Raw genomic sequence first — 15,312 nt, 5'->3', positions numbered from 1 at the left:
CAAAAGCCATACTTGGTCACAGATACCTTTAGTTCCACCACTCAAGGGGCAGAGGCCAGCCTGGTCTACATAGACAGTTCCAGGACAGCCAGCCCTTTGTAGGGGGAGCCTGTCTCAAGTAAACAAAACAACAGAAATTTAATTAAAAATAAAAAGCATGGCTGGACACAGGCTTGTAACCCCAGCACTGTGACCTCTGGTACATCTGGTATGTGTGCACACGTGGGTACTGGTGCATCTTGTATGTGTGCACACGTGGGTACTGTTTTGAAAAAATGCTGTGCTGGCACATGGTTATTGGGGTCTGTCAATAGAGAGGTGGAAGAGGAGGAAGAGAGGCGAAGGTAAAGTTCTTCCTCGCCTGGAAAATGAACTCAGGGCGAGTCTGGTTATGTAAGACTCTGTCCAAAACAAAAAGAAAGCTGAGTTCGGAGACAGGTGGAGGTCGAGGCCAGCCTGGTCTATAGAGCAAGCTCCAGGATAGCCTGGGGTACTGGGTAAAAACAACAACAAAATCGGAGAGGAGGAGCTAAGAGAAACATTTTTATATACATATATAAATACATATACATGTATGCACACAGAGGGAGGGATTGTTTTCGTTTCCCAGGGCAGGGGTGGGGAGGAGTCTTGCTCTGTAGCCCCTGCTGACTTTGAAGTCATAATCCTCCTGCCTCAGTCTCCTGGGTGCTGAGATTACAGATATGTGTCACCACACCTAGTGAAAGACATTATTATTTTAATATATAAATTCAAGGTTTGCCATTTAAGGAACATTTTTTTTACTAGTTCATAATTAAATAAAAATATTGTTGGTTTGAGGAAATTTATTAGTAGTACCCTTTCGGCGGCACTGGAAGGCTCAGTATTTCATTTATATAAAAATTTAAGTTACACTTTTACTTATCTGTTTGTGTATGTGCTACATGTAGAAGTCACAGGACAGTTTTCTGGAGTCTGTTCTCTCCTTCCGCCTTGTGGGTCCTGGGGATTAGAACTAGGTAGTCAGGTTGGTAGCAAGAGCCCTTACTTTGAATTTTTTTTTTTTTTATTTTCTATTTTTCGGAGCTGGGGACCGAACCCAGGGCCTTGTGCTTGCTAGGCAAGTGCTCTACCACTGAGCTAAATCCCCAACCCCAATTTTTTTTTTTTTTTTTTTTTTAAATCAGAGCTGAGGACCGAACCCAGGGCCTTGAGCTTGCTAGGCAAGCGCTCTACCACTGAGCTAAATCCCCAACCCAAGAGCCCTTACTTTGCTAAGCCATCCCACCAACCCTTTATAGACTTCTGATTTACTTGTTTATTATTGTGCCTGACATTTGACCCTCACTGGTGCACGCCTCCACGCCAGAGCTGCATCTCCCGCTGTGAGACTTGGTGTTACCAGCAGAGCATAGCGTGCACTTCACCATTTCTTTTCCTCACTACTTCGTTAGAAGCGAGAAGGAGAAAGATCATCTTCTTCAAACTTCAGTGTCCCGTTTACAATCTGCAGATCGCTACGGTTGCTTATAAATAGATCCGTGTCTACCTAAATCCTCCATGAGATTCTCTTGTTTTCCAGTGGCCGTATAAGGGGCGCCCCGCCAAGAAGAGCTTCCTGTACGAGATAGTGGCTAACAAAAGAAACGGCATCGATGTGGACAAATGGGACTATTTTGCCAGGTACGCACTGAGCCAGAAACGGCGCTAAAAACCTTTGTGTAAATGTAGAGGTAGGGCTCAGCCGGCTTAACCGGAAGTTGGGCTCTGTGATCCTGCCCGCTTCCTGAGCCGCCATCACTCCTTCTGGGTGTCAGGTTAGCTCTCAAGCTGGGTCAAGGTAGAAGATGGTCTCATTTTGAACTGGGAAAAATTCCCTTTTTCTCAGTTTGCTTTCTTCTTCACGGTCAAGACTTTGTTCTTAAACTTACTGAAGGATTTAAGCGAGAACAACATGAAGGCCTTCCGGGAGCTCGTGTCTCATGTTGCTATGGCCGTCAGTACATGATCTTTTGCTGGTTGACATAGGTGTCACTATATGGCTTGGCTGGCCTTGAACTCACTACACAGACCAGGTTGTCCTTAGACTCATAGAAATCTGCCTACCTCTGCCTCCCAAGTGCTGGGATTAAAGGCATGAGCCACAACACTCTGGCTCCTGTGGCCAATCTTTTTGGTTGTTTATTCTACACTCATTATTTTATTCTGATTTTAAGACAGGGTCTCACTGTGCGGACCAGTCTGGCCCTCAGTGCACATAGAGATCCGCCTGCCTTTGCCGCCTGAGTGATCTCCCATTAACTTGAAGTAAATCTCAGGCTACAGAGCATCTCGTGGCAAAACGTGTCCGTGTGGATCTGTAAATAAAGTGTCCCTGTTAAATCTAAAAGCACTCTGCAATTGTTTGAAGGTTGTTTTTTGTTGTTGTTGTTGTTGTTGTTTGGTTTTTGGTTTTTTTGAGGCAGGGTTTCACTTTGTAGTCCTTGCCGTCCTGGAGCTCACTGTGTAAATCAGACCAGTCTCAAACTCAGAGATCTTCCTGCCTCTGCCTCCGGAGTGCCGGGAGTAAAGGTGTGTTCCATCACTCCTGACTAAGGTATTACTTAACATAGGGTTAGGATTTAAAGTTCCCTCGCTGTTTCATAACTGCCTTGTTACTATTGGTTTACAATCCATAACCCAGCATCCACACACTGTCCCTCGGTGATAACTTTCCAGTCTTTTATTCTGTAGCCAATCCCCTAACATCTTCCAGAAAATTTCCCCACTGACTCTTGGCTCAGTTATCACCCTGTGCCCCTCAGCATATTCTTCAGTCTCCGACCAGCGTTCTGTCAGCTGGTACATCCGAAGCTTGGTTCAGAGTTAAAACAAGAAAGGAAGAAAGAAAAGAAAGGAAATGAAATGTAGTATCTGTGTTTAAGGCAGCTTCCTTGCTGAAATGTTTCTTATCTCTGCTTTGGAACTTTCTAGAGACTGTCACCATCTTGGAATCCAAAATAATTTTGATTACAAGCGCTTCATTAAGTTTGCCCGTATCTGTGAAGTGGACGACGAGACCCGGGCACATAAGGTGAAGCACATTTGTACCAGAGAAAAGGTGAGCTCCATAAGAATACAGTTCTCCGTCTGGAATCTGGAGATAATCATCCAGGAATCTGGAAGAATCCAGAAACCATCTTTCCTTTCTTTCATTTCCTTCCTCCTCTCTCTCCCCTTTATTTCTTGTGAGTGACTTTTTAGATCATGTGCATGTGTGTGGTCTGTGTGTGTGCCTGCTCTGCACACCCGTGTGAGGGAGTGCACACAGAGGCTGCGCTCCTGCACACTCTCTGCCTTACCCCTCACTTCCGGTTCTCTCCCTACACCTCATGGGTGTTTACTAGTCATCCTCCTGCTTCTGTCTCCCTCCTCACTGGGGCTGCAGATCCACAGGAGACCACACCCAGCTTATTACACAGACCCTGGGATCAGAACCCAGGTCCCCATGGTTGTGCAGCAAGGACTAGTGACATCTCGTTAGTCCCACAAACTCTTTAAAACAGAAGACTTATTATCACTTGTAATTATGTGTCTGTGCATGAGCACGCGTTCCCCTAGAGGCCAGAAGAGGGCATCATGTGCCCTGGAGCTGAGGCACAGGCAGCCTGCCTTGCCAAACATGCCAAACATGAAAGAATAGCAGATTCCACTAAGCCATCTCTGTGGCCCGTCTTAATGCTTAGCCTCTAAGTGTCTTACCGCTTTTTTCTTCTATTTCTTTTTTTTTTTAAAGCTCTGTCATTTTTAAAATTTACTTATTTATGTATGTGAGTACACTGTAGCTCTCTTCAGACACACCAGAAGAGGGCGTCAGATCCCATTACAGATGGTTGTGAGCCACCATGTGGTTGCTGGGAATTGAACTCAGGACCTCTGGAAGAGCAGTCAGTGCTTCTAACCCCTGAGCCATCTCTCCAGCCACCCCCTCCCATTACATTGTTAAGCAATAACAATAATAATAAAATTAAATCCAGTGTTTATTGAGTCTTATGCTGGGTGGGCTTCAGGTGTTCCTGAGAGGTCAACTGGATCCTCATGACCCTATGTGTATGCTATCACTTCGTTGGTTTCCGTCTGCATTCTGTTGCCATAACGAAATACCCGAGCCTGTGCAATTTATAAAGAAAAGGGTTTATCTACCTCACACTTCCAGAGGACATTAAATAGCATGGTAGTAGCGTTTGCTCTGCTTCTGACATGGGTCATGTGCTGTTCCATGCATGGTAAAAGCCAGAAGGGCACACAAGAACCCTGCCAAGAAGCAGAAGGGGCAGTGTCAGGCTGGCCTCATAACAGCCTCCCCCCACAAACCAATCTAGTCATCTCACGGGATCGTGAGATCAGAGCTGTGATAGTGTTATCGCCTCTTAAGGGCCTCCCACTCTCTCACCAATGTTACTTTAGGGACTGAACTTGGATGTGGGTTTCGGAGGGACAAACCACACTTTGCTATTTAACAAGAGAGGTCAGTGAGATATGTAGAAGGGTTGAGTTAAATAATATACAAAACTGGAATTTCAACCCTGTTAGGTCCTTACTGGATGATATGGAGCTTAAGAAGTGGTATGGAATTACACTATAGGAAATGTCTTTCTGGGTCCTTTAATCCCAGCACACAGGAGGCAGAGGCAGGTGGATGTCTGTGAGTTCCAGGACAGCCACACAGTGAGATCCTTTCCCAAACAAAGGCAGATACAATCTGATCCTGCGATTCCATGTCTGTTTCCTTGCAGGAGGTTGGAAACCTGTATGACATGTTCCACACACGCAACTGCTTACACCGCAGAGCTTATCAGCACAAAATCGGCAACCTCATCGATATAATGTAAGATCGTCAATGTTACCTCACTCTAAAAGTTTACACGGTGCTTTGCCACGTTAGCATTCCCAGTGCACGCTGTATAACATAAGAGAAGCCTAGCGGAAGCCAGGCTTGGTGGTACACACCTTTGATCCTAGCATCTGGAGGCAGAGGTAGGCAGATCTGTGTGAGATCAAGACCAACCTGGTCTACAAAGTACGTTCCAGCATAGCCAGGCTATGTAGAAAAATTCTGTCGGGTTGGGAATTTAGCTCAGTGGTAGAGCGCTTGCCTAACAAGCGCAAGGCCCTGGGTTCGGTCCCCAGCTCCGGAAAAAAAAAAAAAAAAAAAAAAATTCTGTCAAAAAAAGGAAAAAAGAAAAAAGTAAAGCGAATATGATAGCAGATGTCTGCAATGCCAGCACTCAGACAGACAGACAGGCAGGCAGGCAGGCAGAGTTCAAGGTCATTTCAGGTATGTAGCAACCTTAAAGTTAGTCTGAGACCTTGTCTCAAGGGAAGAAAAGAGTTTAGGTAATTTTGTTTTCAGTTCAGAGTCAGAGAGAGCCTTTAGTTCGAAGCTTAATACATTTCTTCTGACCTTGTTTAAAGGAAAATCATGTTGTTTCTGCACCTATAAAATTGGGGCTGAGTATACTTATTATTGGAAAAACCAAATGAGATAAAGGCTCCTGAAGCTCTGCTGTCCTGCCTGGAACACAGTAGGCATGCAACTCAAGGCCCTTAAACCCCTGCTGTAGAGCCTGGAACACAGTAGGCTTGCAACTCAAGGCCCTTAAACCCCTGCTGTAGAGCCTGGAACACAGTAGGCATGCAACTCAAGGCCCTTAAACCCCTGCTGTAGAGCCTGGAACACAGTAGGCTTGCAACTCAAGACCTCTGAATCCCTGCTCTAGTGCCTGGAACACAGTAGGGATGCAACTCAAGGCCCCTAAACCCCTGCTCTAGTGCCTGGAACACAGTAGGGATGCAACTCACAGTCATAAACAGTTGTCTTTCAAACGCAGATAGCACCTTATTTGTTTTCTTAAACTAGAAGAATCCTTTTCAGCAAGATGTAAAGTAAATCTTCAAAATGTCCTTCTGTGTTTTTACACAATGGTTTTAGGATTACTGAAGCTTTCCTCAAAGCAAACCCCCACGTGGAGATTACAGGGACCGAAGGGAAGAAGTTTCGAATTTCCACAGCCATTGATGACATGGAAGCCTTCAGTAAGCTGACAGGTAAGAACTCAAGACACATGCAGCCTGTTGGCTATGATGTTAACTGCCCTTTGGGGCAGAGAAGAGGAAGTGTACACACACACACACACACACACACACACACACACACACACACACACGTGAAATTACAAAACATAATTCTTAAAGTAGGTGTTACAGTTCCTCTTGTATACTTGCCACATATACAATATTATTGTTATTTAGTACGTCTAGATTAATACTAAAAAAAAATAAACTAAAACAAACCCCCACCCCCACCAAAAAAAACCAAAAAACAAACAAAAACCTTGTCAGCACTGAGCACTAAGTCAAAGGCTGAAACCTTAGGGTATCATACAGTCTGAAATCCAGCAGGTTGTTGATTAAGAGCTGATGGTGGATAGGAATGACAGATGAGGCCCTGGGTCCAATCTCCAGCACCCCCCCCCCCAAAAAATGGTTTATAGTGGAGAAATCTGAGGATTATTACCTTAATCATCTGATCAGATTCAACAGCACCTCATGGTAGCAGTGCATGGCTCCCAGATCTGTTCTGATCTGATCTGTTCCAGAATATGTGAACAATTGTTCTAAAGAAGATTTTAAGACTAAAAGTGTGTGGTCGTTAATTTATTTACATACTTGCTTGATTTCACTGTTACTAATAGTGAAAAACTGGAGTTACATTATTAAGACAAGTTAACAATTTTTTAAAAAAATATCACCGCTACATTTCCTGGTCCATTTATTTATGTTTAGAAAAGTGCTCTTGTTCTTGAGTGATACATACTGCAACGTTCAAATATTTAATAAAAAAAAATTGTGGGGTTGGGGATTTAGCTCAGTGGTAGAGCGCTTGCCTAGCAGCGCAAGGCCCTGGGTTCGGTCCCCAGCTCTGAAAAAAAAAAAAAGAATTAAAAAAAAAAAAATTGTGTGCACACAGCCAGATGCAGTGGTTTACACCATAAACCCACTATAAGTAGTGGGCATTACCACAAGTTGGAGACCAACCTGAGCTCCATCGTGAGCTCAAGCTCCCCTAAGAATGAGACCTTCTCTAAAATCGGAAACACAAACCAAGAAAATTGTATGCACATAAAGTGTTTGTGTGGAAAAATGGCGATAATGAATTCGGTTGAAGGCTATTTTAATTAGAAATCTTTTAAAGAAAATTGAAAGAAGAGAGGTTTTTTTCCTCTTCTATTATGATCATAGAATAAAATATTTTAAAACTTAAAAAGGAAAATTAAAATTAAGTCACTTTACAAACTTGCGTGTTCCAGTCACTCTAGCTCCAGCTGTTATCAGCACAGACTTTTTTCCACACATCTCCTTCTGCAAAAGGAGATGGCTATTTTAAGTAGATCCTAGACATAATGTTGTTTGTAAATGTTTAAGGCCACCTGAGACTAAGTAGCAAGACCGCGTCTCATTTACAGAAATGCATGGGCAGCTGTAATAAGTTAGGCTCTGTGCACTGCCCGCTCCAACTCCAGCCCTTGGTTCCACTACACTCTTAGTTCCTCTTCCCCACTTCTGCACTTGCCTTTCTCCCCTCCTCTTACTACCACCTTCTTAGCATAACAGTCATAATGTTCCTGCCTTGTTAAGACCATTTCAGGACCCCAGTGGATTGTCTTTACATCCTACCATCATCTTAATGTGAATGAAATTCCACCCCATTGACAGATAACATCTTTCTGGAGATTTTATACTCCACGGATCCACAGTTGTCTGAGGCCCGGAATATTTTAAGGAACATTGAATGCCGTAATCTGTACAAGTATTTGGGTGAGACCCAGCCGAAGCGTGAGAAGATTAGAAAGGTAAGTTGAGTCACCAGCTATCCTGCTGTTAGTGGAGGGTTGATCGAGTCTCTATCCTCAAGAACAAGCCATTAATTAATCTATCACAGTAACCTGTTTATTCTCATTTAATCTTCTTGCTAGTCCCAGGACCCTTTACCAGATGAGAAACTGAGGCTAAACAGTAGTAAAATAGCTCCTGAAAGCAGTCAGGTAGGACCCAAAGGGAGTCTAGGCAGCTGTAAATATGTGCTCTCGGATTTGATAAGGGCCTCAAACTTTAGATAGATCACTAGAAAATTAATATCTAAGGTAGAAATCCCTCAAAACAAGACCCATGTAAACGTCACCAAGGCTCGGAGAAGTCATTTTTGTCTATCGTTTGACCCTTGAAGAATGCCGGTTAGAGGCACTGGGCACTGTGCAGTAAAAAGTTGACCTTTAACTTTTGACTCTCCTAAAACTTAACTATTAAAAGTCTGTCATTGCTCAGGAACCAGTCAGCTCCTGAGATTTTGTCATTTGTATCCTATGGGGCCAAAAATACAGAAGGACTGGGAAAGAGGTGCTTGCTACACTATAACAGGTTACTGGAGAAATGCTGGCATAAGGTCACAGGGGCCGCTTGCAACACTAGTCACTACAAAAGCCCCAGGAGGGAGCTATAAATACATAAATGCCACATTCTCTCCAAACCCTGTTGGTTGCTTTTGTTTGTTTATTTCTTAATGAAAAGTGCCCTGTTTGTTTCAAGCTAGCATGTACTGGAACCACTTTGTCTGGGTGTCTCTGTTTTCTTTGCTCAAGATGAGAAGTGATGTAACTGTGGTACAAGTGCTTAATGACAAACTGGATCCTAACTGGGGAGTCTTCTCTCTTCTAGGAAGAGTATGACAAGCTTGCCCAAGAAGTTGCTGACGCCAAACCTGAAATTGCCCCGGATGTTGAACTAAAGGCTGAAGATTTCATCGTTGATGTAAGTTGTGGGCCCAAGAATAGATTGAGTGAAAATTGGTGTTTTTTAAAAAAAAAATGCCGGGCTGGAGAGATGGCTCAGTGGTTAGGAGCACTGACTGCTTTACCAAAAGGTCCTGAGTTCAAATCCCAGCAACCACATGGTGGCTCACAACCATCTGTAATGGGATCCGATGCCCTCTTCTGGTGTGTCTGAAGACAGCTACAGTGTACTTATATATAATAAATAAATCTTTAAAAAAAAAAAAAAAGAAATAATTAAAAAAAAAAAAATGCCTTCCCTTCAGGGAAGGGGGTAGGCAGAGCACTTGGAAGGCAGAGGTAGGCGGATCTCTATGAGTTCGAGGCCAGCCTAGTCATGTATGTGGCTGGTGCCCACACGCTTGGCTGTGCAACTCTGGAGCCCATTCTCCATTCGTGCCCCCTGCAGAGCACTGCACTGCCTGTCTGCCCCTCCTCCTGCCGGCTTTCCCATTAGGGTCAGCAGTCTTCCACCTGAAGAAGGCCACGCTACACTTACCTTGCTGCCTTTTCTCTCCTTCAGGGGCAAACTCAGGAAAAACCTTCTAGATTCTTAGGTTTTTCTCCAGGTCTAGGTTAAGTACCCCTTATCTAAAATCTGAAACCTGAAATTGAAAATGTTCTAGAATCTGGGACTGGGTCTAGGCCCTGAGTTCAATTCCCAGTGCATGCTCTCATACGTGTATAACACACACTCTCTCTCTCTCTCTCTCTCTCTCTCTCTCTCTCTCTCTCTCTCTCTCTCTCCCCCTCTCTCTCTCTCCCCCCCTCTCTCTCTCTCTCTCTCTCCCTCCTCTGTCTGAAAGCAGACTTCTCTCCAAGACTGTCAGTGATTTCAGTGTGACAAAGCCATCAGGCAGTCTCAGTGTTATGCTTCAGAGCACCTTTTACTGCCTGGAAATCCTTTCCCTCCTTCCCGGCTCATTCCTGCTCACTTATAAAGTCACTGTCCCAGGCAAGCACGCCTGCCACGAATTTCCACTAGCCATGTTAGCACAAGGACCTGAGTTCTATCTTCAGAGTCCACTTCAAAACAAAAAAGGTTGACACACACACACACACGCACACACACATGCACATACACTCACAGACACACACATACAAACTCACACACAGACACTCACAGACACACAGCATGGCACTACACACTTGTCAGACCAGAACTAGGGGCACAAAGACAAGAGGACTCCTGGGGCTCACTGGGCCTCCAGCCTAAGTGACTTCATGAGTGCCAGCCAGTGAGAGAGCCTGTCTCAGAGAAGTGAAGTGCGTGGCGTCTGAGGAATGCCAGCCAAAGTTGCCCCCTGGCCTCCTTGCACATGCCCATGCGTACACAGAGGTCGGAACTGTCTGTCGGTGTCTGTACACAGTAGACAATGCCTTTGTACTCTACTTAGTTGAATACTCACAGATGCCCCCCGCTCCACCCAAGTTCCTAAACCATATCCCCCAAGGTGGGCCTGTGCCAGAGTTATTTTCATTCCCATGTGTGACACTTGCAGTATCCCTACTTCTGAGCTCCCAGAGGGCTCCGTTCATTCCTCGTTATGTGATTGCTTACCTGTTCGTTGTTTTAATTAAGGTTATCAATATGGATTACGGGATGGAAGACAAGAACCCAATTGATAATGTTCACTTCTATTGTAAGAGTGACAGCAGGCAAGCAGTCACAATCACTAAAGACCAGGTAACGGCCACGTGAGAGAAGTCTCTCTAGGGGTATATGTTTGGCAATTCTTAAAGTCAGTTTATGTTCGTCAACGTTAATCAGGTTGTAAAGTCGGTGTGTACTGTTAAAAAACCCAGAAAGGGCACGGCCCACTGAATCAGCTAAGCAGGGCTCACATGGGCTCCCCAACCTGCCTGGGTCTGCACCAGGTCCTCAGCAGCTCCGCTGTGCTGTGGCTGTTAGCTTGGTGTCTCTCTGGGACGCCTAACTGTGGGAGCGGTATGTCCCTGACTGCCACCTGCTCTTGGCCCTGTTGTCCTCCTGTTGGGCTACCCTGTCCAGCTTCTGTGTGAGGGCTTCTGCCTTGTCTGAGTGTGTTTTGTTTTGTCATATTTGGTTGTTGTCTCTTGGAGGCCTGCTCTTTTCTGAGGGGAGATGGAGGAGGGGGGGGGTTCCGGGGAGGGGGGGGTGGGGGCGGGGAGCTGAGAGGAGTGGAGGGAGGGAGAACTGGTCCTCATGCATTGTGTGACAGAAAAATCTATTTCCAATTTAAAAAAAAAAAAAAGGCATGGCTAGAGAAATGGCTCAGTGATTATCAGTATGTATAGCTCTTGAAGAGGACACTGGTTTGTATTTGGTGTGCCTACGTACATACAGGTAAAACACACACATATGAAATAAAACTACTAATTGTTTTTAAGTAAAGCATGAGCCAGCTATGCTAATACAACACTTGTAATTCCCACATTTGGGGAGCTAAAGATCAGGAATTAAAGACCAGCCTGGGTACATAAGACTCTATCTCAAAATAAAACAAAGCAACAATTTTAAATATCCGTATCTGGTTGGGCATGGTATAGCACACACCTTCAATTTTAGGACTCCAGAGGCAGAGGCAGGTGTAGCTACGTGAGTCTCGGGCAGCCTGGTCTATAGAGTGAGTTCCAGGCCACCCAGGGTTGCAGTAGGCAAGACCTAACTAGAAAATCTAATTAGGCCGTGGTGGCACACGCCTTTAAACCTAGCACTTGGGAGGCATAGACGTATGGATCTTTGAGTTCGAGGCCAGCTAGAAAATCTATATATAAAGAAATCTTAATACCAGGAGCCTAAACTGTAGGATTACAGGTTCAAAGTCTGCCAGTTCTATGAAGTGAGTTCAGGGCCAGCCTGGGCAACCTAATGAGACCTCTCAAAACAGGAAGGAGGGTGGGGGGAAGAGAGCTAGGAACAGAGCCTAGTTGTGAAAAATATTCACCTAGCATACACTGAGGCCTTAGGTTCAATTCCCGATCCACAAAAGTAATAATAATAATATTTTTTAATTTTTAAATAAGATATATGTTACTAGATGTACCTAGGACATGGGATCCTGAGTTTAAGATAAGCCCAGGCTATAATCATGAGACTTTAAGAAGAGGTATAACAACAGCCAATTTCCAGTGCCTCCTGATGGCTGAATATCATTTATGGTGCTGTGTTTGGTATGAAGCCTGTTACAAAATCTAGTGGATCACAACTGAAGTTATACGAGTTAAATATGCTTACCTATAGATCTTATATGAGAGTCTGTGATATGTATATAATTATGTCCTGTAAATCTTTCAGTCTTTTAGTAATTAACATAAAATTCTGAGGCGTTTTGCAGTAAGTGTTTTTCTCCTTTGGATAATAATTGAGATAAAGTAGGAGAGCACTGAGCTTTTTTTTTTTAAATTCATTTATTTGTTATATATAAGTACACTGTAGCTGTCTTCAGGCACACTAGAAGAGGGAATCGGATCTCTTTATAGACAGTTGTGAGCCATCATGTGGTTGCTGGGATTTGAACTCAGGACCTCTGGAAGAACAGTGAGTGCTCTTAACCGCTGAGCCACGTCTCCAGCCCAAGCACTGGGCTTTTAACTCAGCATTAAAAATGGTTCCTCAGACCCTGGGAGGCAGCTTGTTAGTTCTTGGAGGAGTGAACTGAAAGCTACAACAAAATCTTTTCTTTTTGTAAAAAAAAAAAAAGGTGTCCCAACTGCTGCCACAGAAATTCGCAGAGCAGCTCATCCGCGTGTACTATAAGAAGAAGGACAAGAAGAGCTTGGACGCCGCCGGGAAGCACTTCATTCAGTGGTGTGCGTCCAGGGACTTCACCAAGCCACAGGTGGGCCTTCCTCATCCTCCTACAAATAAGAGATCTGGGCACTGGGGTGATTCAGGCCCGAGTTGTTCAGGCTGCTCTCTGATTGCTGTGGTGCTGAGGTTGGCTTTGCGTTCCTCACGGCCCTGCTTTCCCTGCTTCACTCCCTGCTTGGGACTGTGGGTAGGCAGCAGCACAGGCCATCCTTTTCATCCACTGAGAAGTTCTCATTTAAATTGTAGCAATTTGGGGCTCAGCTGGTAACAGCACTGGCTACTCTTCCAGAGGACCCTGGTTCAGTTCCCAGCAACCAGCAGCCACATGCGGCTCGCAGCCAACTGTAACTCCAGTTCCAGAGGACCTGATGCCCTCTTCTGGCCTCCGTGGGTACCATACACATAAAATAAGAAATAAAAATTCTAAAAGAGGTAGAGAAGTGATTGAGGAAGGCACTGCCTTCCACATGTGCCTGCACAGTCGAGATCACGTGCACACACATACACACACGCACACACACACATATACACATGCACACACATATACACCACACACACACACCGCACATATACACATAGATAGACACAATTCCCATCACATTCAACACACACGGCACACATACACACTATGCACATATACATCACACACACCCCACATATATGCCTCATAGACAGAATATACAACACATATACTACACACATACACATATATACCTTAGACACACACAAAACATACACACACCTATTTGATAAGGAAAAGGGAACTAGAGACACAGGTATATGTGGTAAGTGCCTTAGACCTTGGTATATGCCTTCCCAGGCCCTGTGTCAGGACTAAGATAGACAGTTCCTGAGTGCCTGCGTCTCACTCAGGTGTGCACCACAGACACAAGTAAAAAGCAATTGTGTGGTATGGTAAGTGCTTTCGGATGCAAAAGGAGATCTAACCAGACTTGGTTAGATGAGAAAAGCCTGCCTCGGGGAAATCTTACAAGCCAACCCCCAAAAGGAGGAGAGAGATCAGCAGCTGTTTACAGGGCTGGCAGCAGGGGCCACTAGGGACGCACTGAGACAGAAGCAACGTGGGGAGAGCTGAAAAGCTAACAGAGACCTGAGCCCTTTCAGGAGCAGCAGTGAGTGGTGGATGTTCCCCGCCATCCAGTGGACAAGGGGCAGCCTGAAGCCACTGACCTGGAGCAAGTGAAATCTTTCAGCTCGTGTTCCTAACGTGTGCTGGAGCCGAAGTCAGAAGGTGTGATGGAAGTGGGCGCTCTACACATGCTGCCTGCCGCCTTGGGGACGAACAGCAGCTCACAGGGGCTCTGTCCAGTCAGATCCGGTGCGCTCAGCAGAAGACACTTCACATCCGGACCTTACCAAAGTTTTGTTAGAGCTGAGTGAACAAACGGAACTGTGAGACAGTGCCTGGGTGATGTCATTGCCTTCTAGGACAGGCTGAGGGAGCAGGCGGGAGTCCGGGGGCCGTGGCCCCTTCCAGCAGCTGGAACCGTAGCATGGTAACCCCATGTTGGAGGAGACATGGATATACTCGGGCTGCACTGTCCTCTCATCTCCAGGCTGACCCGGGTGCTGTGTTTGTGTGTGGCACTAATAGGTGCCGAGTGCCTGAGACAAATGGGCAAGGGCAGTCCAGCCTTGCCCCGGGAGGCAGGCAGGGTCAGACGGCCTTGCTGCTCATGCTCCTTTCCTCGGGTCATTGTGTGGGTCTGAAGCAGCCTGCCCCTTCCGTGGAAGGGTGCGTGTGGCTGGAACCTGTCACAGTCCCAGTGTTCTGGTTGTCATTCGTCCCCGTCCTCCCTTACCCACTCTGTTCTTCCCCCATTTGTAGACCTGGGCCATTTGTTTTAGAGGAGACTAGGAGAAAGAGAAGCAGGCCTCCAGGGTGGCTTCAGCTCCCCATGAGCCCCGTGCAGGGGTGTGAACTCAGGCGCAGTGGTGTGCCGCGCCTCAGCCATTTCCCCACAAAGACCTCTATCTGCTGGGGACCGTGGTGTGTTCTAGCTTTACCCAGTCACAGAGCACGTACGGTTTTGAATTTCTCAGGAGTAGGTGTAGTTAGAAGCAATCTATGTGCAGGACCAAAGTGTGTGTGTGCCTGAGAGGCCCAAATACAGTGATGGGGACTGGCTTTTCTCCATGCCCTGACTCTCTGTCTCTCTCTCTCTCTAATAGGATGGTGACATTATAGCGCCTCTCATAACGCCTCTGAAATGGAATAAAAAGACTTCATCTTGCATCGAAGAAGTATCCAAAGTAAAAACGTGTCTCAAGTTTTAAGGGAATGTCTACAGTTAGTTCTTTTCAAAAACCTCTTTGCCTCTTCACAGTTAAGTTTGGAAACAGAATTAGAGGCCACCTGTGATTTTTACTTAGTATCTTGAATGTACGCTCATGTTGGGGGTTGGGGGGAGGTCGTTTTTTATTCTCAACAAAAAATGGTAATATTAACAAATGTTCCCTATCTGTCCTGTGGTGATTTGAATAAGAATGGCCCCAGAAGCTCATGATTCAATGCTTAGTCACCGGGGAGTGCAACTGTTTGAAAGGATTACAAGGATCAGAACGTGTAGCCTTGTTGGAGGAGGTGTGTCACCGGAGGTGCTTTGAGGTTTCAGAAACCCATGCCAGATCCAGTGTGTCTCTGTCTGT

At 45.5% G+C, this 15,312-nt stretch overlaps 1 protein-coding gene across 1 annotated transcript in view; it reads left to right on the top strand.

The window, feature by feature from the left end:
- Samhd1 (SAM and HD domain containing deoxynucleoside triphosphate triphosphohydrolase 1) overlaps nt 1–15,312 on the top strand; it is a 35,440-nt gene extending 20,128 nt beyond the window's left edge. The window contains exons 8-16 of the mRNA XM_032904623.1: nt 1,565–1,665; nt 2,956–3,082; nt 4,758–4,849; nt 5,954–6,069; nt 7,738–7,874; nt 8,737–8,829; nt 10,432–10,536; nt 12,533–12,670; nt 14,836–15,312. Coding sequence (XP_032760514.1) covers nt 1,565–1,665; nt 2,956–3,082; nt 4,758–4,849; nt 5,954–6,069; nt 7,738–7,874; nt 8,737–8,829; nt 10,432–10,536; nt 12,533–12,670; nt 14,836–14,940 — 1,014 coding nt within the window. The 3' untranslated portion in view covers nt 14,941–15,312. The remainder of the gene's footprint in view (nt 1–1,564; nt 1,666–2,955; nt 3,083–4,757; nt 4,850–5,953; nt 6,070–7,737; nt 7,875–8,736; nt 8,830–10,431; nt 10,537–12,532; nt 12,671–14,835) is intronic.

This window comes from Rattus rattus, chromosome 5 (genome assembly GCF_011064425.1).
Source record: "Rattus rattus isolate New Zealand chromosome 5, Rrattus_CSIRO_v1, whole genome shotgun sequence".
In the NCBI taxonomy this organism is placed as follows: Eukaryota; Metazoa; Chordata; class Mammalia; order Rodentia; family Muridae; genus Rattus; species Rattus rattus.
The sequence above is the reverse complement of the archived record's forward strand: the minus strand, read 5'-3'. Positions and strand labels throughout refer to the sequence as shown.